The sequence below is a fragment of the Lynx rufus genome, unplaced genomic scaffold, assembly GCF_022079265.1.
Source record: "Lynx rufus isolate CCGP_SWC_20201006 ecotype Redwood Valley unplaced genomic scaffold, mLynRuf1.p SCAF_4, whole genome shotgun sequence".
In the NCBI taxonomy this organism is placed as follows: domain Eukaryota; kingdom Metazoa; phylum Chordata; class Mammalia; order Carnivora; family Felidae; genus Lynx; species Lynx rufus.
In genome coordinates this window covers 55831790-55855368 of record NW_025814856.1, presented here as the reverse complement: position 1 = coordinate 55855368, position 23579 = coordinate 55831790, and the positions used below count along the sequence as shown (strand labels likewise).

The following is a 23579-nucleotide window of genomic DNA, read 5'->3' as shown; positions in this document are numbered from 1 at the left end:
AGCCCAGCCGGCGGGGGGCGGGACATAGGGTGGCCCCTCCCCCGGGGCGGGGCGACCCCGCACTTGGCAAATGTCTGCGGCGAGCCTGGTGAAAACTCGCGCGGCCCTCCCCTTAGGGGGCGTGACTTTCCGAGCAAAGCGGGATTCTACTGGGCATTTGTCTGCGCAAAGCGGCACGTCGCGCTTGATGGGCGTTGGAGGCGTGGCCCCCGATCGGCCGGCGAGTGAGCTGCGGGACTCCATCGCTCTGTGACGCAGGCGCGGGCCCGAGCGGGGCGGAGTCGAGCCTGCCGGAGCTCCGCCCCCAGCGGAGGAGGCCGAGGCCGGGGGCGTGTCCGGGGCGGGGCCGTGCCCTGCCCCGCCCGGTCGCCGAGCAGTGGCCAGCGCAGGGAGGGCCCGGCCCCGGGATGTGAGTGAGGCAGGGGTGGGGGCGCGGGGTGGGGCGCCAACCCAAGACCCCGGGGTTCCCAGGGGTCCCCGTGGGCGGGAGCGCGAGTGCGCGGGCTACCCGGCGGGCCGCCAGGTGCGTGCCCAGGTATGGCGGGCGAGGGGGCGCTCGGGTCGGGTGCGCCCAGGCCGGCCTCGCGCCACTTCTCTGCGGTCCGAGGGACCGGTGAGGGTCGCGGGGCTCCGACCCGGGCGGGGCCCGGCGACAGGCTGACGTCTGCCCTATCCCGGGCTCCACCGGCTGTGCGGAGGCCTCCCGCAGTGGCAACAGCTGGCGCCGGGTTTCTGGTCCCTGTGCGGAGGTGTAATGGGGGGGAGGGGGGTCAGCTGCGCGGCTAGGCTGAGGTGATCTCCATTCCTGGCTGCGGGTTGGGCCTCAGTCTGCGTGAACCCCGACCTGCTGTTTCTGGGAACTGTCATCCCCACCCCCAGCTCTCAGGGATAGGGCGCTCTCTGTGCTCAGCTGTTTCGGTGCATCATCTCGCGACAGCCACATGTTTTACTTAAAGAAACTGAGGCCTAGGGCCACACAGCTTTTTAGGATAATTGTAATAATGTGGAGGGGACGTGCCGAGGCCTGGCAGCCAGATACACCTGGGTGCACAGCCGGTGCTGCACCCACCCTCAGTGTGACCTTGGGCACGCCTGGTTCCCCCTCCAAACCTCTGTTGGGACCGGTGGCGCCTACCTCCCAGGGCTCCGGTGAGGTTTGGGTTGGACAGTGCAGGGAGAGAGCCAATGCTCAGTGAGGAGCTGCTCTCATGACCGTCGTTGCTGTTGCTAAGAGGCCCTTTTCCTGCGGCTGTGGAGCTGTGTGGTCAAAGTCAGCCGGCAGCGAGGAGGAGGCTGCTTTCCACACTGAGACTGCCCCTGTCTCTGTGTCTGTCCCTGTGCACACGGAAGGCCACACACAACTCAGCTGTACCAGCATGTGCCGGAGACACGCTGGCCCATCGTGTATTCACCACGCTACAACATAACCTTCATGGGCCTGGAGAAACTGCACCCCTTTGATGCGGGAAAATGGGGCAAGGTGATCAGCTTCCTGAAAGGTATGGAAGGCCCTATCAGACCCTACAGCTGCTTCTTCCAACCCACCCCTCTCTCCCGGCCCCTCCCTGTGTCTTCCCTGACACAAGCCTCAGTCTCCCACCTCCACTCTCAGCCCTCAGACTGCCTTCCACTCACGTGGGCAGAGTCTTTTCAGTACAGGCGTCTGAGCATGATATGTCCCTGCCTCAGACCTTCACTGCTCCCCATCACTGTGGGCTTAAGTCCTGTCCCTGTCCGTGGAGGCCCAGTAGAAGGGGGGCTGATTAAGGATGGACACCAGGAAGGTGAAGTTTAGAGCAATCCAGTGTCTGTTCCCCATAAGCTCCGAGAGTCCAGGAACTAGAGAGCCTTTGCTCCAAACCCTACTGATTACAGATGGAGGAAATTGGAGCCCAGAAAGGTTAGGAAACATGCCCAAAGTCACAGAGCTACCAAGTAGCAGAGTGGGGTCTGGAACCCAGAGCTTCAGGCTCGCACCTGTCACAGCTCATTCCACTGAGCAAGGTGGTGCTCCGGATTGTGCTTTTTACTTCGGTTTGTAATCCAGGGGTCTGGTTTAGGTGGGAAATTCAGGCATCACAGCAGGCTAGTGCGAGAATATTCTCCCTTTTCCCTGCATTAGGGGTTCCTCAGTTAACAGAAGTAGGGAACATTACCTGGCATAGGAAGAGGCATTGTGGATCTTTAAATCACACAATCCTGATCATGCCATGGAGACAGTTTCGCTTTGGGGCTAGCCTGTCTTTAACACCTAAGCGCATCTCCCTTTTTAACAAATCTAGAGCGAGCCACACTGTTGCAGAAAATAGAATCAAATTACAGATTAATAGCAGTTTGTTTGTATCGCATATGTTTTCTATTTTTGGTTTTTCTATTTATGGCAATTGGTTTGGATTTTCCATTTGCAATAGTAACCAGAGTGAGCATTCAAAGAAAACTATTAAGTAGAAGAAGGACAAGTGGTGTGCCAGGATGGTGAGAATAAGCGGGGCCAGCCTGTTGCTCATCTTGCTTCCCTGACTATGGTCCTTCATGCACTGTTTCCAGCAGACTCAGCCTGAGTCACTCCCCCCATTGCCCTTTCTTGGGATCCTGCGTTACCCAGTAGCTCAACATAGGATTCCTTGTCTCCCTCATCTCTGAGCTGACAGTCCTCCTGAGTTCCCTCCTTCCTCCTCGGAGGATGTGGGTGGAAAGGAGGCAGGGGCCACATGGTGCTGCCAGGAAAAGAGCTGGCCCTTTGCCTGAAGGCAGTGGGGAGACTTGGAATATGGTTGGGGGGAGGGGCGATGGAGAGTGCCTTCTGTATGTGGAGCTATGTGCAGGAAATGTATGGGATCATTTGCTTTCTAAGGGTTACACATTAAAACAGTTTCTTTGGATTCTGACCTTGTCCCTTTGATTCCCTAGAACCCAGAGCATCATGGTCCTATTCTCACTGTGCCCCAGACCACTTCCTGTTTCTTCTTTGGCGAAACAGAGCAAATCTTGTCTGGTGGATGTGAGGGGTGATAAAATACTGCAGTGTTTCCCCAACATCAGTTATTTGCAAACCACTCTGGGGACCTTGCCGTTTCCTTATACCACCTGCTCCGTTATTTACTTCATTTTTTTTTTTGACTTAGCCTCTGCTTAAAAAAAAACTTAAGTAAACTTGTTTTAAAAGGAAACATTATATCATCTAAATGGGAAAAGGCAGTTTCACTGGCCATAAATAGAAGGTCGTGGTAAAAAAATAAAAAATAAATGCAGGAAAGCTGTGATTCACTTCAGGGTGCTGCAGTCTGTGAGGTCGCTGCTTTTTGGGTTAAGAAGGGAGATGAGCGAGGGTTAGGCAGGCCTGAAAGAGAGACCACACCACCCTGGGCCTCCCGTGACATCACCAGAAGGTGGAGAGGGAGAACTGATAAGGCTTTTTCTCATTTTGAGTCAGCCTTATCGACCCATGTGCCACCTCCTGTGAAAGCTGTCCAGCTCACCTCTCAGCTGTTGGTGGCTTGGGAAACCCAAGGATCGCTTCATGCCCAATGCCTAATGCCCTCTGGCCATTGTCCACACTGGCCTGGGAGGCGACCTGTTTTCAAAAGCCAGCCGTTTCCCACTTCCTCTGGGGCAGGGCTAGCAGAGGCTAAGCCTGCAGCCTGTTCCGAGGGGTGGTCTGGAGCCGGGTCGGCCATGAGGCCATCAGGGAAGCAGGGCGCCCACTTTGTGGTTTCAGAAGAGAAGCTTCTGTCAGATGGCATGCTGGTGGAGGCACGGGAGGCTTCGGACGAGGATCTGCTGGTGGTGCACACGAGACGCTATCTCAACGAGCTCAAGGTACAGGGTCTGGGGCCTGGGGACGGCTGCTGACCAGGAGGGGTGGTCAGAGCAGGGGCAGCTCAGTCTGGGGAAGCACAGCCCCAAGGGGCTCCATTCCTGCCCCTCATGCAGGGGGATCATGTGAGTTTGTGGTCCCCAAGAGAAGGAGAGAGGTGTCAAAAAGGCAGATACCAGGGATGGGTTAGGCTGCTCCAGGGGGTAGTGAGCTCCCCATCCTTGGGGGTATGAAAGCAGGGACGACCACTTGGCGGAGTTTGCACCTTCATAGAGCTTCTACATTAGTGCCTTTCAATCTGTGTTCTATGAACAGGCCTCGGAGACCCTTGCTGACATGCTGGGTGAGGGGACGCCAGCCCCTTGTCCTTATCCAACCAAAGCTGTCCCACATAGGTCTATTTTTATATCGGGCTGACGTTTGAGGTTCTTTTCTAAGAGCTTCTGCTGCTAAAGACTTGTTGAAAACTGTTGGGCCAAAAACTAGTGTGAAACTCCCCAGGTCTGAGCAAGTGATATACACAAGTGGCCAGGTAGGTGGTAGTGGTGGTTTATGGGGCAAACTGGGGGGCTCCTGCCCCTTCCCAAGTGGGTGGCTGCCTCCCAGCTGCCCTGGGGGCCCCACGTGGCCAGAAGGCCTGGCTTTCAAAGAAAAGTGGGAAATTCAGATTAAGTGGCAGTCCCTGGTTTCTTAATGCGGCAGCTCATTTCAACATTTGTAAATCCTACCCGCAGACCAAACTGGGCCTCCAGGCTGCCTGCTTGTGACTTTTTTCCAGAGGAGCTCGTGAAGCTGTCATCAGTGCTGAGGTTCTGAGGCCTCTGCGTGGGGAGCTCGTCTAGAGGGGAAGCGAGGCTGGGGAGGTGCGTCAGAACCTGGTGCTGCCAGCCTGCCCTGGTGGGGGCATGGTCGGGGATGCCACAGGTCCTCTGCCAACAGTGTGGGAGCCCAGAGCCCCGACCCCCACCTTGTCTTAGACTCAGTGTCACAGCACATGCCAGAGGTCACCAGGCCCCTCCCCTCTATAGGTGGAAAAGCCTAGGTCCTGCTCAAGGTCACCCAGGAGGTCCAGCAGCCCTCAGGGAGACCCCAAGCAGGGCATCCAGAAGCCAGTCTGTCTTCCTGGTTCCTGGTCACGGCTGCTACCCGCCCTCCTCCCCCACTCTGGCCGGAGCTGTGAGAATTCTAGATGAAGCCGTGACAGTGTCAGCTCATGAAAGATTACCAGGAAGAGGTTGCAACCTGGCTCCTGGGAGAGAGAGGTGTGCGAGGCCTTGGCAGGAAGCCCAGTCCTTGGCTGCCCTGGTTTCCTGGGGCCTGGACATGCGTGGTCACAGTCCACAGCCCAGGAGCTGGGCCAGGAGGACATGCCTTCCAGAGTCCAGAGGGTGAGGGTGGGGAACAGGGACCGATGGCGACGGGTCCGGGCAGGGAGAGACCAGAACAGAGTGGGACCAGGGTGGATTGAATGTGAATGTGCCAGAATAAGGCTGAGGGGGACGGGGGGCTAGGCTCCAGGATGCCACCTGCTTGAGGAGCCTTCAGGGGAACTGTGCAGGGCTGACTGTGTCCCTGGCCTTGGGCCCCCAAAAGCCTAAAGGCAGCTTACTGTGTGATAGGTAATAATTAAAAAAAAAGTATTAACAGGTTGAGACCTGAGTAGGCAATTGAGGTCAAGGGCAGCAGGAGCACTCAGACATGCCAACTGAAAGGATTAACCAAAATGCTATGGTTGAGCTTATATATTTGGCTTGGAGCTCTCTGGCAGCAAAAGCAAAAAGAGAAACAGGCTGATTTCCATCGCACCTACTAAGGTGAAGCATTCAGTCATTCAACACATCTATACCAAATACTGACTGTGTCCTGGGTACAAAATGAAGAATAAGCAAGTTTCTCTGCTCCCATGGGTTTGCATTTTTGTTGTGGAAGACTGGAAATAAAGAAGTAACGACACGAGAGGATTTCACAGAGTACCAAGGGCTGTGAAGGGAAAAAAATAGAGGGTAACTTAAGTGGAGGGTGGAGGGTGACTGGGTGGTCGGGGAGGGCCTCACAGAGGTGAGGTTTGAGCTGAGACAAAAGAATGAAGAGCGTGTGGAGCTTTGAAGGAAGAATGTTCCAGAACCACATACCTACAGGGGGAGGGGACTTTGCCTCCTAGAGGGAAGAAGGATGCTCAAGGGAATAAAAAGCTGAGGTGGCACAAGATGTGGTCAGGGAGGCCAGCAGCACCAGGCCATGCTGCGTCTTGCAAGCCGTGGGTGGAGTTTGGATTTTGTTCCAGATACCATGGGAGAGCCACATGGTATGATGTGCCCTTGATGCTCAGGCAGGAACCACCATGCCCATTTTGGCACTTAGGGGCTGCAGCTCAGGAGCATTCCCCTTGCCTCTATTCATCCTCATCCCCTTCCCCTCTCCCCCCAGCTCTCTGCAATGTTCCTTTTCTTTTTTTCTCTGCTGCGGGCATCTGGAACAGTGCCCTGGAGAGTTCCTGCTGGTTTCCTCGGCTGTTCTGTGTGCACTGTGGGAGGGTCACCCTCTCCCCTGCACTGCCTCACCCATGTTCCAGGGCTCACGCCTGGCCCTGGCCTGGTGTGGCCTTCGATGCTTAGTCATCCAGGCATTGATGGGGATACAGTACCTGATGTTTGCCAGGTGATGGCCATTCAGGGAAAGAAATGTGTATTGAGCGCCTACTGTGCGAAAGGCCCAGAGTTTGCCCCACTGAAGGTGCTGGTTGGGTTGGGCCAGGGTCAGGCTCCTGCCTTCTGCTAACCCCAGTGACAGTTTGCCTGGGGTGTGGGGTGGCATGACACAGATCTGACATCTCGTCCTTGTGCACCCTGAGCTAGGCAGTGCTCGGGATACCTTTATATGGCAAGTGTTTTGTTTTGTTTTGTTTTTAATCCGGCAACTGTTTAATGAGCACCGTGCTCTGTTCCAGGGGAGGCAGGATAGAACAAAAGAGATGGAATCCCTCTCCTTATGGAGCTGACATCTGGGGGAGTCAGCCAATAGACACGATAATCAAGTCAATGATATAGTGTGTTAGAAGGCACTCGGTGCCATGGATGAAAGTATAGCAGGAAAAGGGGGAGTAGGGGCTGCAGTTTGAAATAAGGAGGTCAAGGAGGGACTTACTGACATGTGATCATGGACTGAGGGCAGTGAGGGAGTGAGCTATGTGGGCATCTGGAGGGAGTTCATTCCAAGTATAAGGATTAGCAAGTGCAAAGGCCCTGAGGCAGGAGTATCTGCAGTGTGTTCCAGTATTGCCACTGGATCGGAGGGAACGGGAGGGAGACTGGCAAGAGATGGTGTCAGAAAATGATCAGGGGCCAGACCACACAGGGGCCTTTTGTGCCACTGCTGTTTGCTCTGAGGGAGGTGGGAGCCAAGGAGTGTGTTAAGCCGAGGGATGTGGTCTGATCTAGGGTTTAGCAGGATTGCTTGGCAGCTGTGATGAGAAGAGGCTGGCAAGACAAAAGCAGGAAGATCAGTGAGGAAGGAGGTCGTCGCAATAATCTGGTGAGAGATCCGGGCTCTCAGACGAGGCTGGAAACAGCGGCTGTGGATTTTGGGGGAGTGGTAGGAGTTGGAGTTTGCAAAGAAGAGGAAACAGTAGAATTTTCTGCGGTTCAGACTGGGTATGTGGCATGCGAGAGAGAGAGAGAAGCCAAGCTCACCTGAGCCTCAGGAAGTCCAGACACCTCTTGGGCCTGGTCACCGACCTCCCAGCACTCGGAGTCCTGTCTGGGAGGGAGACAGACCCTTGCACCAGAACACCAGGGGGCTAAAGGCTTAGAGAGTCTCTGGGGAACTGGGCCCCCTCCCCGGGCCTCTGATTTCTCTCTCTCACTTCTCTCTTCTTCTCCGAGGGGGCTCTTGTCTCCTTTTCTTGTTAATTACAGTAAAATTCAGATAGCATAGCCAGTAGCCATCCTAAAGTGTAAACATCGGTGGCATTTGTTACATTGATGATGTGGTGCGACCATTGCTGTTTAGTTCCAAAATATTTTCGTCGCTCCGACGGGAAACTGGTACCCACAAAGCCACCGCTCCCATTCCCCTTCTCCCCGGCCCCTGGCGACCACCAGCCTGTGTTCTAGCTCTCTGCACTTGCCTTTTCTGGAGGCCTCACATGCGTGGAGTCACACAGCAAGTGACCTTTGGCGTGAGGCTTCTATCAGCAAGCACAAGCGTATCGTTTTCAAGAATGATCCATCCCATGGCGTGAGTCTGTGCTTCATTCCTCATTGCGGCTGAATAATATTCCGTTGTGTGGATAGACATTTTGTTTATCCGTTTCTCAGTTGATGGGCATTTGGGCTGCTTCCAGCTTTTAGCCTTTTGTTGCTATGAACACGCATGTACAAGTCCATATCTGAGTCCCTGTACTCAGTTATTTAGGTTATATGCCTAGGGGTGGAATTGCTGGTCACAGGGTAACCAAGGGGCCAGCAAAATGACCCCCACAGCAACTGCACGTTTTACATTCCTAACAACTGTGCACAAAGGTTCCAATTTCTCTACATTCTCACCCACGCTTGTTATTTTATGGTTTTTGTTTGTTTGGTTGGTTGGTTGGCTGCAGCGACCTTAGTGGGTATGGAGCGGTATCTCATTGTGGCTGTAATGTGCATTTCCCTGTCGGTCAATAGCACTGAGCATCTTTTCAGCCACTTGGTGGACATTTATATCGCCTCTTTGAAGACATGTCTGCTCAAGTCACGGGCCCAATTAAGACATTTGGTTATGGAGTTTTAAGAGTTCTTTGTATGTTTTGGATGTTATGTGATTTGCCAATAATATCTTCTCCCATTCTGTAGGTTGTATTTTCGCTCTCTTGCTGGTGTCCTTGGATGCATAAAAGTTTTGAATGTCGCTAAACCTCAACTTATCTTTTTCATCTTTTGTTGCTTGTGTGTTTGGTGTCACATCTAAGAATCCATTGCCAAATCCAAGGTCATGAAGATTGACCCCGATGTTTTCTTCTAAGAGTTTTAGCTTGTATTTAGGTCTTTGGCCCATTTTGACTTAATTCTTATATATGGTGTGCGGTAAGGGCCCAACCTCAATCTGCTGCATGTGGTCTCCAGTTTTCCCAGCACCATTTGCTAAAGACACAACACTTTCCCCATTGACTGGTCTTGGTACCCTTGTAGAGAATTAGTTGGCCATAGATGAATGGATTTACTTCTGGACTCTCCGTTCTATTCAGTTGATGTATATGTGTCTCTTATGCCACTGCCATATTGTTTTGATCACTGAAGCTTTGTAGTAAGTTTTGAAATTGGAAATTACGTGTTCTCTAAGTTTGTTCTTATTCAAGGTTTTTCAGCTATTTGAGGTGTCTTGAGATTCCATATAAATTATAGGATCAGCTTCTCTATTTCTGCAAAAGAGGCCATCAGGATTTTGATAGGGATTGTGTTGAATCTGTAGAGGAATCCGGAAAGTATTGCCATCTTTACAATATTAGGTCTTGAACCCATGAACACAGGTTATTTTTTCATTTGTTTAGATTCTTAAGTTCTTTCAGCCGTGTTTTGTAGTGTTTAGTATACCGGTCTTGCACCTCCTTGGTTAAATTTAGTCCCAAGTATTCTATTATTTCCATTGTTATTTTAAATGGAATTGCTTTTTAAATTTCCTTTATGGATTATTTGTTGCTAAGGTATAGAAATACAACTGATTTTTGTGTGTTGATCTTGGATCCTGCAACTTTGCTGGATAAGTTCTTCAGTTTAATAGGTGTGTGTGTGTGTGTATTCTTTAGGATTCTCTGTAGCTAACATTATGCCATCTGTGAATAGAGATTAGTTTTACTTCTTCCTTTACAGTTTGGAGACCTGTTATTTCTTTCCTAATTGCTCTGGCTGGAACTTCCAGTGTGAGGTTGAATAGAAGGGGCAAAAGTGGGTATCCCTCTCTTGTTCCCGATCTTAGGCTGAAGGTTTCCAGTTTTTTAGCACTGTGTATGGTGATAGCTATGTGATTGTGTGTGTGTGTGTGTGTGTGTGTGTGTGTGTTTGCGTGTGCACGTGTGTATGATAAATGCCCTCTGCCAGCCTGGCAGAGTTCCCTTCTGTTTCTAATTTGTTGATGGACTTTATCATGAAAGGGTGTTGGATTTTGTCAAAGGCTCCTTCTTCATCAACTGAGATGATGGTGTGGATTTTTTCCCTGTCTCTCCTTTTGCTCCCACTTCCACTGGTGGAAAGTTCTGACCCAAACCAAGCAGTTGGGGCCTCCACATGGGGTTGCAGCCAGTCTCTACTGGGGAAGCTCGCAGGCCAGGCCTTTTGGTGGGCAGTGGGCATTAGGCTGGGGTGGTAAAACCTCCTCTGTTTATGTCATTCATTCATTCATTCATTCATTCATTCAGCACTATGGGCTCAAGTTCGCTAGAGCAGTGGTTCTGCAACTTGCTTAAGCATTGGAATCCACTGGAAGGCTTGTCGTGATGCAGATCACTGGTCCCTACTCCCAGAGTTTTGGATTCAGGAGGTCTGGAGAGGAGACTGAGACTCTGTGTTTCTGACAAGTTCTCAAGTGCTGGTGTTACTGGTTTGGGAACTATACTTGGAGAAGCACAGCCCTAGAAGCAGAGACTGTGGTGGGGATGGAGGTGCAAGGGATTCCCTGAGGGCAAGCCTCGGGTGACACCTGTAAGGGGGGGAGGGGAAGCAGCTGGGCACATGTATGGCCTCACCTGACCCCAGGAGGGGTCTGCATTTGTGCTGTCTTGGGAGCAGAGGGCCAGACTGTCCTAGCCCCTTATCAGCTAGTCATCCAGCTCTCCTGGGCGGTGCAGGGTGCAGGGGAGGTGGCCTCCTCCAGGGAGTGTGTAGGCAGGGAGGAGTCTGGGCAAGGGTGGGCGGCATGCGCTCTAAGCACCTGCTGTGTGCAGGCTTCACTCTCAGCATCATCTGTATAGCAGGAATGAGAATGAGTGTGTGCTTACACTCCTGGCTGTGGCATCCTTCTGGAACAGACAGATAACAACTGAGACATATCGTAACGCCAGGTAGAGACAGGCGCTGTGCAGAAAGATGAGGCAAGGGCAGGGGTCGGGGTGGAGCCGGGGGGGTCTTCAGATGGGGAGTTGAGGACAGGCCTGGCAGATTGGTGTAAGGCCCCGTTTTAGGCCTGCTGGGGAGGGGTCCCTGTTTCATAGATGAGGAGACGAGAGGGAAGTAAGGGTTGTGTCCAAATTGACACAGCAGTGGCAAAGCCCAGAGTCGGACCAGTTTTTACTCTGAGGAGGACTTCTGAGCCCTGTCCCCACCCTACTCCCATCTAGCCCATCCCTCGATGCCCTTGCCTGGGGCCAGGCTCTCAGAGGGCCTGATCTGGGTGCCCTCATCCCAGCCTGCTGCCCTGCACGCCCCTGTGTAGAACCTCCCCGCCCACCCCCTCCTCCAGGGCCCAGCCACCAGCCTGCCCCTCCCACCCCATCTATTTTTCACCCTGGCCACTGGTGGTTTTTCTGGAGCAGCTCCATCCAATAGAACTTTTTGCCACGGTGCACATGTTCTGGAATGGCCCTGGCCAGTAGCCCCTAGGCACACGTGCCTATCGAGCAGTTGAACTATGGCCAGTGAGACTGAGGAACGAAATTCTATTTTCTTGATTGAAGTAACAAAATTCTAATAAAAAATTTTTCATTTAAAATTATACCCAAGTAGCCACGTGTGGCTGGTGGCCGCTGGATGGGACAGCACGAGTCTAGCTCATCATAGGCAGCACCACTGCCTTGCACAGAGGCCACGGCTGGGCCCAGGAGAGGGCTGAGACGTCTGGCACCATCTCTCATTGCCGGAAGTGGAGAAACGTTGGCAGACGTGACTCTTCTCCCAAGGGGACTGGTCCCCTTGGCTACATCCCAGACGCGCTTCTGGTGACTTTATACCCGGCCCGTGGAAGATTCATTCCCTAGTGTGTCCCACGTGATTGCAGCTTTCCAAAGGTCAGTAGGCGTTGTGTAAAAAGTAAGGCAGGCCGGCAGAGGTTTGTGGCCAGAAAACTCGGGCAGCGGATAGGGTTCTGTACGGCAAAATTTCGAGCCCTTTACATGTTTCCCATGTGAGTTTCCAAGAGGTGGACAACATAAGCAGTGTTTCCCAGAGTCATTTGATGTGGAACCCTTTCCTGATAGCGCGCTGGGCTAGGCAGTTGCTGCGGAACATACTTTAAAACATGCCCCCTTCGTGGTTTTGTGTCTATATGGGACCCCTCGGGAGGCTGGGATAAGCTTTCATTTTCTTCCAATCCTTATTCCCTGCTAGCTTGCTGAGGGAGAGAGGGAGGCAGTGGCTTAACGTGTTCCTTCAGCGGCTGAGTTGTTGTGTTCACTGTTTATTCATAGAAAACTGTGGTTCTGGGGCTCGTGGCTGGCTGGGTCTGTAGAGCATGCAACTGTTAATCTCAGGGTCATGGGTTCAAGCCCCACGTTGTGCATGGAGCCTAATAAAAAATTTAAAAAAAGGAAGAAAACCATGGTTCTATGCCTCCCATAGGCCAAGCCTGTGTTGGGCAGTGGGATTGGTGTGACGAACAGAGCTGGCCACCTTCCCTTCTCTGGGTCTGTCCCCCACCACACGCACACACATGCACACGGACAGGTCTTGGAACATTCCAGCCTTCCTGGCTGGTCTCAGCTCTAGCACCCTTACCATCTCCCAGGCCCTGTGATGCCTCCGTGGTGCAGCTGGGAGGCCGGGGGTTGAGGAAGGCTGGAGGGGCACCTCCCTTTTCAGACTGCAAGTGGTCTGTGGGCCATACGCCACGTTCACCAGCTCCTTCACTTGAGTGAGGGCTTCCCCAGCCTACAACTGTCCTCAGCCTTGGTGGCCTGGGTGGGGGCTGGGGGTGGCCACACAGGTATTCAGTGCAGTTCAGGCAGCCTGGGTTTCCCAGCACACCTGGACCCTATGGAAGTTGACATGGGGCCTGTCCTGCCTTCTCACCCTGGCCTCAAGTAGTGCCCCCTGGCTAAGGCGCCTGCCAGGACCTTCCCAGGCATATGCCCTTTCTGCTGTCCTACCTCATCCTTGGCCCATCCTCTTTCCTCTCTGCTGACTCCTCGCCCTTACCGAACATGCCTCTCCTGCCCTAAATCTCCTCCCCTGGTGGGAGAACCCAGTGGCCATGCTCCCCATTCTCAACACCTCCCTTGGCTTACTCCTTCCTGAAACTCCTCTCTGCCTGGCCTCCTGAGGGCCATACCTCTGCCCCACTCCCACCCTGTCCCAGGACAGCCCTCGATTTTCACAGTGGGCTGCCCTTCTGGCCCTTGCCTTCAGGGTTGGAGTCTTGGGGTTCCAACCTTGCATCCTGGACTCCTCTGTCTGCCCATCCCCTACGTGCTATCTGCTAACCTTCCCCATCTTCCCCTCCTCTGGACCCTCATTATTTCTCTCTTCCTCCCTGGGGTGGCTGCTGCTTCTATTCGAGTTCTCCTAATTGGTCCTCCTGCTGCAGCCAGAATAGCTTGGGCAAGCACCATCTGATGGCTCCCTGCTGCTCTGATGAGGCTGTCTGAGAGAGAACATTCTCTGGCAGCACAGGCCCTACGGGACAGGCCTGGCCCCGCCCCAGTTGTACCCAACTTCTCGTGAGCGCGGACTCACTTCCTTTTGCCAGTAGTTGTCTTTTCACCTTGACTGTGACATCCGGGCAACTCCCGTTCACCTTCAGACTCAGCTTGGAGGTCACTGCCTCCAGAAAGCTGCTGTGTTCCCACCTGGACCCAGACCATGTTCTCCATCAAAAGGCTTTGCCACATTGCATATGAGTGCCTCCCTGCTGGGCTGTGGGCTGTGTCGGAAGGACAGGAGTAGCCCCCACCGTGGAGCCTCAGTAAATATTTACAGAGTGCCCTGGGCCCCTCTGAGGCTCTGCCTGGGGTCAGAGGAGAGCAGGGAGCACATATCCAGGTACATTCTCAGCCAGGCAGCAGGTGGTTCGGGATCCGGACCCATGGACATTTGCCCCGGGGTCTGGGAGGGTCACAGGGAAAGCTGTGTCCTAATCTTCATGCGAATGCCTTTTGGGTACCCTAGACCCTCCTGCCTCGGTAGCCAGAAACGAGGGCCTGATACGCCTTTTGAAGGGAGGACCAATTCCTAGTGGATGACGAGGTCATGTGCCGGGGAAGCGGACCTGGGCTTCCAGTGCTGGCTCTGCCATTGACTCACTGTTTGACGTTGGAAAGAAAGATCTTCCCAGCTCAGGGCCTCAGTGTCCTCCCCCTTCTGTACAGTGGGTGGGCTGGGCCAGGGCTGGGTCTGCCGCCCCTGTGACTTGGCGTCCTCTGCAGCTCTCGCTCTGGGCGCAAGAGGGCAGCCAAGGGCTTTGGAGGAATGTGGGCCAACAGCTTTAAGGCAAGGAACTGTTCTTACTGAGCCCAAAGCTGGGTCAGGGGCTCTCACTTCTTACCAAAGGAACTGCACTTGACTGGAAGTTCTCCCAGGTCACCTGGAAACTGGCAATCTGATTTCCCAGCTGTTGCCTCTGTGCTCTGGGCATAACGACCTGTGTCTCCTTCCACAGTGGTCCTTTGCTGTTGCCACCATCACAGAGATCCCCCCTGTCATCTTTCTCCCCAACTTCCTTGTGCAGAGGAAGGTGCTGAAGCCCCTTCGGACCCAGACGGGAGGAACCATCATGGTAGGTGGGGATGCAGGTGGGAGGAAGGGCTGGGCTTGGGACCCCACACCTCCGGGCCTTTGCCCACTCTGGGCTCTCCATCCGGAATACTCTCCTCCCACTTTGTAGTTGAACAAAATCCTAAATAGTCCTCAAGGCACAGTAACAATGACTCTTTCTCCCAAAGCCTTTCCCACTTGGGGACATTAGAATTCCTTGTTCCTTCCCCCATGACCTCCTATGAGAGTTACCGTATTTGCTGGTGTATAAGATATATCCCCTTTCCCCAGGGGGTGTATCCTCAAGCTATGGCTATAGTGTTCTCAAGTCAAGATGGCAAAACCAAGCCCCCATGGCTTCAGTGATGGGCGATGCTCCCCTCACTGCCCATCATGGGGGTGACAGTAAAGAATACTTACAGCAAAAGTAGCTTCTTCATCCCATATGTAGTTGTCTTTAAAATTAGCCACAGGCTGCCGAGTTAATTGGAGGTAGAGAAACATTTCAGATTTAGATGTAGGATAATCTTTTTTTAAAGAATATTTCATAAATATTTGTTTTGAGAGAGAGACAGACAGAGCATGAGCAGGGGGAGGGGCAGAGAGAGAGGGAGAGAGAGCGAATCCCAGGCAGGCTCCGAGCTGTCAGTGCAGAACCCAATGTGGGGCTCAAACTCACAGACCGCAAGATCGTGACCTGAGCTGCAATCGAGAGTCAGAGGCTTAACGCACTGAGCCACCCAGGCGCCCCCTCGGTGTGGGATGAATTCATCCAGAGCCAGATCAAGACCTATTGATCTATAGTTTTCTTTTTAGCTTTGGAAATTGTTTTTTGTTTTTTGTTTTTTGTTTTTTTTAAATATCACTGCCCACTCCCAGACCATGATTTCCTACAAGATTTTGGTATTCAGCCTACCGTATTTCTGTGGGTCAAAAATTATCTATTTTTCGGGGCGCCTGGGTGGCGCAGTCGGTTGAGCGTCCGACTTCAGCCAGGTCACGATCTTGCGGTCCGTGAGTTCGAGCCCCGCGTCAGGCTCTGGGCTGATGGCTCAGAGCCTGGAGCCTGTTTCTGATTCTGTGTCTCCCTCTCTCTCTGCCCCTCCCCCATTCATGCTCTGTCTCTCTCTGTCCCAAAAATAAATAAACGTTGAAAAAAAAATTAAAAAAAAAATTGTCTATTTTTCCACTGAAAGCCTCCTCAAAATCCTTGTCAGCTCACGTGTGATCATAACTATTTAACTTTGGTTTCTTCTAGTCACCTCTCAGAATTGCAGTTCTGCGGCTTTGCAGTTCTCATACAGCAGCCAGTCTGGTACTTCAAGACTGAGTCTGAGTCTGCTGGAGGGTGGGGGTCTCCTGAACCCTACCTCATAGATCATCCTATGTCAGAGCTCTCTGGAAATGGTGTTTATGGAAGGAAGGAAGGAAGGAAGGAAGGAAGGAAGGAAGGAAGGAAGGAAGGAAGGAAGGAAGAATGAATGAATCAGTGAATGAATGAGTGAGGGAATTGGTTGCCTGTGCCTCTCACCTTGTGCTTGTCTCCAAAGGCAGGGAAGCTGGCCATGGAGCGAGGCTGGGCCATCAATGTGGGTGAGTGCCCCAGCCGGTCTGGCTTGCTGGGTCCTTGGGCTGGGAGGGCCAGGAGGAACCTGAAGGCAACCACTGTGAGTTCAGATGCTCTGGTGCCTTCAGAACCACCCTGAACCTCCTTCTTAAAGTGGTCTGGAGGGGGGGGGGCGGGGATTCGGCCATCTGGTGCCTGGGAGGGACCAACCAGTGCCTCCATCTGGTGTGGGATTCTCATCTAAAAGAGTTCTCCAGATGGCTCCCCAGCCCTGCCTTTGCATACTTCCAGTGACAAGGGGCTCACTCTGTCTGTAAAAGCCTGCGTCATCCCCTGGGCAGCCCTGCATGGGGCTGAAACCTGCAGAATTTCAGAGTCTTTCCTGAAAAACTCCATCAGCCTCCCGGGGCCCAGGACAGCCTTCAGGGCCACAGTCACGTAATGGGCAGACAGGCCCAGGGTCAATGCCATGTCAGGGACCCGAGGGCCAGCACTCCGGAGTCCCCTGGACTCTCCCCCAAGACTGGCTCACGGGAGGGTTACACAGACGTTTTCCTCATCCCTTCCTTGTGTGTCCCTCACTGAGGTACAGCACTTCACAGTTAGCAAACCTCTTTACTGTCTGGCCTCTCCTTTGAGCTGGGCATTATCATGTCAGCCCCATCATATCGATGAAGAAATGGGTGTGGGGGAGAACCCCCGCCTTTGGCTGTGAGCTCCACAAGGCCAGGGCTCGGTCTCTTCCATCTTGGTATTGCCAGTTACTGAACATCGGATCTGACATCACCGTGATGTGACGGTCTACTGCTGAACGGATGGATGAAAGAGGCATGCCCTGTGTGTGTCTACAGCGGGGTCCCCACGAGGGCCTCGGGAGGCCCTTCCCCCGTGGAAGATGTTATGACCTGATAGAGGTTAAGAGGCCAGGTGTTGATCCAGCCTGGGTTTGAATCTTGGTTCTGCTGTTAGTGAGCTGTGTGATCCCAGGCAGGTTGCTTGATTTTCTGTGTGCCTCAGTTTCTTCATCTGTAGAATGGAGGTAATGGCAATCGTGCCCCCACTAGGGGCTATAGGGAGGTTTCAGTGAGCTCTGTGCCTGGATAGGAGTTCATTATTGGCTATTATCTTGTTAAGATCCGTTGACAGCCTCTTGGCATGAGAATAGGCAAATCCTTTGTAGCTGTGGGCCCTGGACCCTAACTGCTGGGTGGGGCAGTTGTTGGGCTCAATTTCAGAGGCCCCCGAAACTCAGGTTGCAGGGCAATGGGCTCTCAGGGGGGAGGTTGTGGCCAGACCCTGGTGTCTAAGGCCTTCCCCATGGCCATGGGTGGCCAAGACCATCAGAAGGTGCCCTTCCTGACCATCCCTTTCTACCACCTGCAGAATCTGGGTGGTCCCAGGGTAAATGGGTCCCCCATAGCCCCACCACCCCTCCCTGGCATGGGAAATCACTTGGGGGCCGGCCTGGCTCTGCAGAGGCAAGGGACACTTTGGGGAAAGACAAGCTCCTAGCCCTTGGGGGTTGTGACAGGCACTGTGGACTCACTCGTTGGGACAGCCTGCGAGGTTTCTTGCTCCGGGTAGGGATGGCTGTGATGGCAAAGCTACCTCCTGACCCAGGGATGGTGACGCACCTGGGTGCTCAGTTCAACTTGCCGACCTGGAGTCCCGGGAGCCTGTCCCTGGGAGCTGAGCAGGGACGGGATGTGGGGAGGATGTAGGGGCGGGGCAGTGCCTGGCCCTGACCACGCTGTGTCTGCCCTTCCGCAGGTGGAGGCTTCCACCACTGCTCCAGTGACCGGGGCGGAGGCTTCTGTGCCTACGCGGACATCACACTGGCCATCAAGGTGCGCCCGAGCGTGCGTGGGGGCTCGCCTCCAGGAGCCCTCCCTTGAATCCCCCCCCACCCCCAACTTGGGGTTCTCCTCCACATTACAGAGAAGGGAACTGAGTCTCAGAAGGGGAGGAAGCTGGCAGGGACTCCAATGCAGATCTGACACTTTCTGGTTTTTTTTTTTTTTTTTCCGGGGTGGGGGGGAGAGAGAGAGAGAGAGAGAGGGAGGGAGAGACAGAGGGAGGGAGGGAGGGAGGGAGCAGGAGAGGAGCAGAGAGAGGAGAGAGAGAAGTCCAAACAGGCTCCGTGCTCGATCCCACTAACCATGAGATCAAGAGTCCAACGCGGGGGCGCCTGGGTGGCGCAGTCCGACTTAAGTCCGGTTAAGCGTCCGACTTCAGCCAGGTCACGATCTCATGGTCCGTGAGTTCGAGCCCCGCGTCGGGCTCTGGGCTGATGGCTCAGAGCCTGGAGCCTGTTTCCGATTCTGTGTCTCCCTCTCTCTCTGCCCCTCCCCCGTTCATGCTCTGTCTCTCTCTGTCCCAAAAATAAATAAACGTTGAAAAGAGTCCGACGCTTAATCGACTGACCCACCCAGGTTTCCCTCATTTAATCCTCATGTGTGCAGATGAGGAAAACCAGGCCTGGGGAGGTAAGGTCACACGGCTGAAAGGTGCAGAGCTGGCATTGGCCGACACCTCTGCTGGATTGCAGAGCCCCTCTTAACCACCCTGTGCCTGGCCTTGTTCTGGGCATCAGGAATGGACTGATGTGGCCCCTGTTCTCTCAGGGGCCTCTGTGTTAGGGCACACAGACTAATGGGGGGAGTAAGCAGGTCAACAGACCCTGGTCATTTAGAGAGGGTGACACACAGGAGACCTTCCTGGGGGTAGGGAGGGGAAGGAGGGCTTCCCAGAGGAGGCATGAGAACTTGGCCTTGTGGGATAAGGCAGAGGGCACAGCCTTGGGGAGAGGTTTCACCTTCTTAACCCGTATATATTCCTGTAGGAATCCTGGGCTTTCTCTAAGAGCTAGCCCAACTGCCCCACTCCTAATCTCCAGCCCTTCAGGGCACAGCACATGCTGCCTCCTCCAGGGAGCCTTCCTTGACCATGCACACATGCTTCTCTTGAGCCACACAGTTCTGAGTGTGTGAGGTCTTTGCCCGGTGGCCTGATTGCCCACAAGCCTGTCAGGCCTCCCACCTGACCCCTTGCCAATTGGGAATCCCCAAGGGGCTATGTCCTCTGACTTGTCTGAGTCCTCACCTCCCCCTTTCCTCCCCTGGCAGTTTCTGTTTGAGCGAGTGGAGGGCATCTCCAGAGCCACCATCGTTGATCTCGATGCCCATCAGGTGAGTACCCTGTGGGGGCTGCAGTCTCATGGCCCCGCCCCCCCAGCTGATGCCCATCAGCTCTGTCCCACAGCCCCCTACTGTGGGGGGCTCCCTTCCCCCTGGGAACATTGCCAAGCCCCAAGCTGGGCCTCTGCTCCCCCCCACCCTGATCTGCCTCTCCCCTCACTGCTCATCCTCTGTGCCTCAGGCCAAAAGTGGAGGGTCGGTCTTTGTCCCTCTGCGCCACTCAGCCCAGCCAGGGCACGGGGTCCGCCTCATTGCTTCAGTCAAACCAAAGGATCTTCCTCCCTTCTGACTGCCCAACACACCTGGCTGATGGCTTTTCCTAAAGCCCAGGGTGGCGACACCATTCTCACGCCCTGAAGCCTGCTGTGGCTCCCCAGTGCTTCCTAGTCAGTTTGGGGTGCCACCCCTGCACGGAGCTGAGGACTACTGTGGGGCTGCACCTCAGACAGATGCTCACATGCATGATTTCAGGCTTGCTCAGGTTCCGGGTTACTTCTTCCTCAGGGCTCCAAATATGGGGCTGGCTCCTCCGGTCAGACCGGGCAGGGTGTCACCTGGGCTCTTGAGGACACCTCCCCCCCCACTGCTGTTGTGCCTGTGTGCCGCTGGGCACCCCGCAGTGGAGTCCTATGACACTGAGCTTCGGAACTGAGCCACACCTGCACAGCCCTTTACAGGTTCCCTTTCACGTCCCTGATCCCAGCCGATCCCACCACAGACTCCAGAGGGTGGCAGGGTTAGAACTCCTTTCTCATTCCATGGAGAGGAAACTCAGAGGGCTGGGCCCCGCTCAAGGTCATGCTAGAAGGTCATGGGGCTGCGTTTTCAGGTTGAATTCCAGCTCTGCTACTTAATAGCCACGAGACCCTCTGCCTCCAGGGACCAGCTGAGCTCCTCAGGCTCATGGGGCATTTCCTGGGGTGGGTGTGTGCAGGCTTCCTGGCCTTGCTGAGGGCCCCTGTGTGCAAGCAGCTTTTGTGTCCTCTCCACAGGGCAATGGGCATGAACGGGACTTCATGGGTGACAAGCGCGTGTACATCATGGATGTGTATAACCGCCATATCTACCCCGGGGACCGCTTCGCCAAGCGTAAGCTGCCCCCTCATCCCTCAGTCTTAAGTGCGGTCGTGCTCATATGGAGCTCTCTCCTGAGTATTCCCTACATGCTGGCCTCTGCAGAAGTCACTTCATTTGTCCTCAGCAGCCCTGGAGGTGGGGGTGTGTTCCCATTTTATAGATGTGCAAACTGAGACCTAAAGAAGTCACTTGACCCACCCGAGATCACATAAACCTGTCCGACAAACACATGTGCGGGTCCTTACATCAGGGTACCCACCAGGAGAATAAAAATAGACCCCTCCTGGGTATGCATTTGTCTGGTGGCAAATAGGGAATGACAAAAAAGAAATGAGAGGAAAAATATGAGAAGTCGAAAATACAAAATAGAAGTCGAAAATACAAAATAGAAGTCGAAAACACAAAATACATTTTCAGATGTCAAATGTAACAGTTGTGAAAATAAATGCAGGGGGGTTAAACTTACCAGCCAAAAGGCGGAGACTCTCAGATGAACTTTGAAGACACAGGGCCCCGCCCGCTTTGCAAATAGGGGACACAAGTGCAGGAAGGGCACGTTTATGCCAGTGCATCTGCTCAGGGTCATTCAGCCCCAGGTGTGGCTCAGTGGCCTGGTTTCCGATTAAGGTGCTGGATTTGGGCCTGAGGGCACAGCAGGGTCCTCATTTCTGGGCAGAGGCTCCAGATGTCATTGACAGGGGGTCTGGAAATCCCCAGGGCAAAGTGTTTCTTCTGCACTCCCTTCTCTCCCTTGGCCGTGCCCCCTTTGCGGTTCTTGGCGCTCTTTAGTTTCATTTGGGGCGGAATGAATGAGGGGGAGCAGTGCTGGAGTTAGACTGCGTCAGATCCTGCTGGGGCACTGGGCCCTCCTGAGCTCGTTGGCCTTTCTTTTCCTACGGGGCTACTCCTGTCTCTCCCTCAGAGGCCATCAGGCGGAAGGTGGAGCTGGAGTGGGGCACGGAGGACGACGAGTACCTGGATAAAGTGGAGAGGAACCTCCAGAAAGCCCTCCAGGAGCACCTGCCGGACGTGGTCGTGTACAACGCGGGCACCGACATCCTTGAGGGCGACCGCCTTGGGGGGCTGTCCATCAGCCCCCAGGTGCGTCCCTGCCCTGAGGGGGGTGCAGGGGGAGGTGTGCAGCAGGGAAGGTGGGCGGAAGCAGCGGCGATCACAGCGGGACTTCTGGAAGCCGCGGGGCCCCGGCCGCCCGCCCGAGTCAGCCTCCCCCTTCCCCCCACAGGGCATCGTGAAGCGGGACGAACTGGTGTTTCGGGTGGTCCGAGGCCGCCAGGTGCCCATCCTCATGGTGACCTCGGGCGGATACCAGAAGCGCACGGCCCGCATCATTGCCGACTCCATCCTTAATTTGTACAGCCTCGGGCTCATTGGGTCTGAGTCCCCCAGCGTCTCGGCACAGAACTCGGACACCCCTCTGCTGCCTCCCGAGGTGCCCTGACCACGCCACCCTTCTGCTCTTCTGCGCGGTTCCCTGCCTGCCTCAGCCCGGCCCGCCCCTCAGCGCTTCTCCTTTTCTAACCACGGGGTGGTGGGGGCAGCTGCCAGGAGGTGCCGAGGGGCAGGGGCCCGTCCCCGACCGGGCTGGCCTTAGGGGCAGCCCCTCCGCTCTCCCCATTGGGTGTCAGAGGGTCTCCAGGCCCCTCTGTGGGCGGGGGCAGAAGGCAGGGCCTGAGTCCCAGAAGACCTCCCGTGGGGCCCCAGGTCTGACCAGGCCCTGCAGAGGCAGGCAGTTTCCCGAGGAGGGAGAAGGGCAGGTGAGGCTTTGGGGGCAGGAGTCATGTGATTTGCCCCACCCTTTCGCCCTCACCTAGGGCAGGGCATGGGGAGCCATGGGTGCCCGTGTCCGTGTGGGGGGGTCTGAAAGCTGGGTGCTGCAGTGAGGCCTCTGGAGGGGGACTCTGGATTCCCAGCCAGCAGGCAGGACACCTGGTCCTGGGTGTCCTGGATGTAAGGGGTGGCGGGGAACGGGGCTCGAGTGGCGTCTCCCCTCTGGTGTTCCCCTTCAATAAAGCAAGGGCTGGACCTGCTTTCCTAGGGCTCCTCGGTGCTGATAAGGAGAGGAGAGGCCTGAGGAGCTCCAAATCTGTGCTTTAGTCATGGTCCTGCCTGTCAGAGATGGGCCTCAGCACTGGAGGCTTGAGGGGGCTGCCAACCCAGCTGAGGAGGGGACAGAGGAGGGTGAGGCCCAGAAGGGGACACTGGGGATGGGGACAGGTGGCCAAGCCGGGTCCTACAGGACCTGAGGCCCCAGGTGAGGACGGAGGTGCCGGTGGTCAGGCTGGAGTTCTGGGAAGGAGGGCAGACATATCCATCCTGGCCCGTGGGTTGTAACGGGTAGGACCTGGGGCAGGGCCTTAGGTGGGGCTATTGCTTCCAGTGTCCAAGGTCCCAAGTGGGCCCTGACTTCTGGTCTTTGAAAAACCCCAGACCCTGACCTTGTTCTCAGCTCTAATCTGAAGGGGACACCCTGGGCCCCCCGCAGAGAGCTGGGTGGGGAGAGCATCCACCCTTCATTACCTGAGTGTGTTCTTAGCGATCAAAGGTGGGGTGGGGAGAAAAAGTGGGCCAGCGGAGGCACATCCCGGTCCCCGGTCAACCGCACCTGGGGGACTCCCGTTCATTACCATCTGGGGGTGCTCCTGCATTTCCCCACTTTCTCCCTTACACTCCCTTGGTGCTCCCTCTGTTGGGGGACGGGAGGAAGGGCTTGAAAATCGTGAACTGTCAAAACGGCTGACCTCCTGGACTAGACCTCGAGGCACTAACCACGCCCTTGGACCCCCTCACCCGCCCCCTGCCCTTGCCGTTGGTTTCTCTGCATCTGACTCAAGGTACCTAACATCCCCTCATTTCCACCTGGGGCCTGTGACACGTGGGGGCAGGCAGTGGGCTGGCTTCATCACCGTTGAGCTTCTGTTTGTAGAGAACCATAAAGGCTCTTGATCGGACTGGCTGCCGTGTGTTCTTGAGATGGAGCATCCTTACCTCCTAAGGATTAGAGGAAGTAAAGATTTAAAATCCACATTGAACGAGGCCGGACATGGCCTCTCTCAGAGAGAAAGAGTGAGAACGGGGAGAGGGGCAGAGAGAGAGAGAGAGAGAGAGAGGGAGGGAGACATGGAATCCAAAGCAGGCAATGCGGGGCTCGAACTCACGGACCGTGAGATCATGACCTGAGCCAAAGTTGGACGCTTAACCGACTGAGCCACCCAGGCACCCCCAGTATCTGTTCTTAAGACCTGAGT

At 54.8% G+C, this 23579-nt stretch overlaps 1 protein-coding gene across 1 annotated transcript; it reads left to right on the top strand.

Annotated features, from left to right (window-relative positions):
* Nucleotides 1–385: 385 nt before the first annotated feature.
* On the top strand, nucleotides 386–23271 carry HDAC11 (histone deacetylase 11). The gene is made up of 10 exons (XM_047095859.1): nucleotides 386–409; nucleotides 1351–1499; nucleotides 3719–3819; nucleotides 14378–14494; nucleotides 16023–16065; nucleotides 17810–17886; nucleotides 19165–19227; nucleotides 20229–20325; nucleotides 21236–21414; nucleotides 21557–23271. Coding segments are annotated over exons 1-10 (1044 nt in total). The 5' UTR covers nucleotides 386–407; the 3' UTR covers nucleotides 21773–23271.
* The last annotated feature ends 308 nt before the right edge of the window (nucleotides 23272–23579 follow it).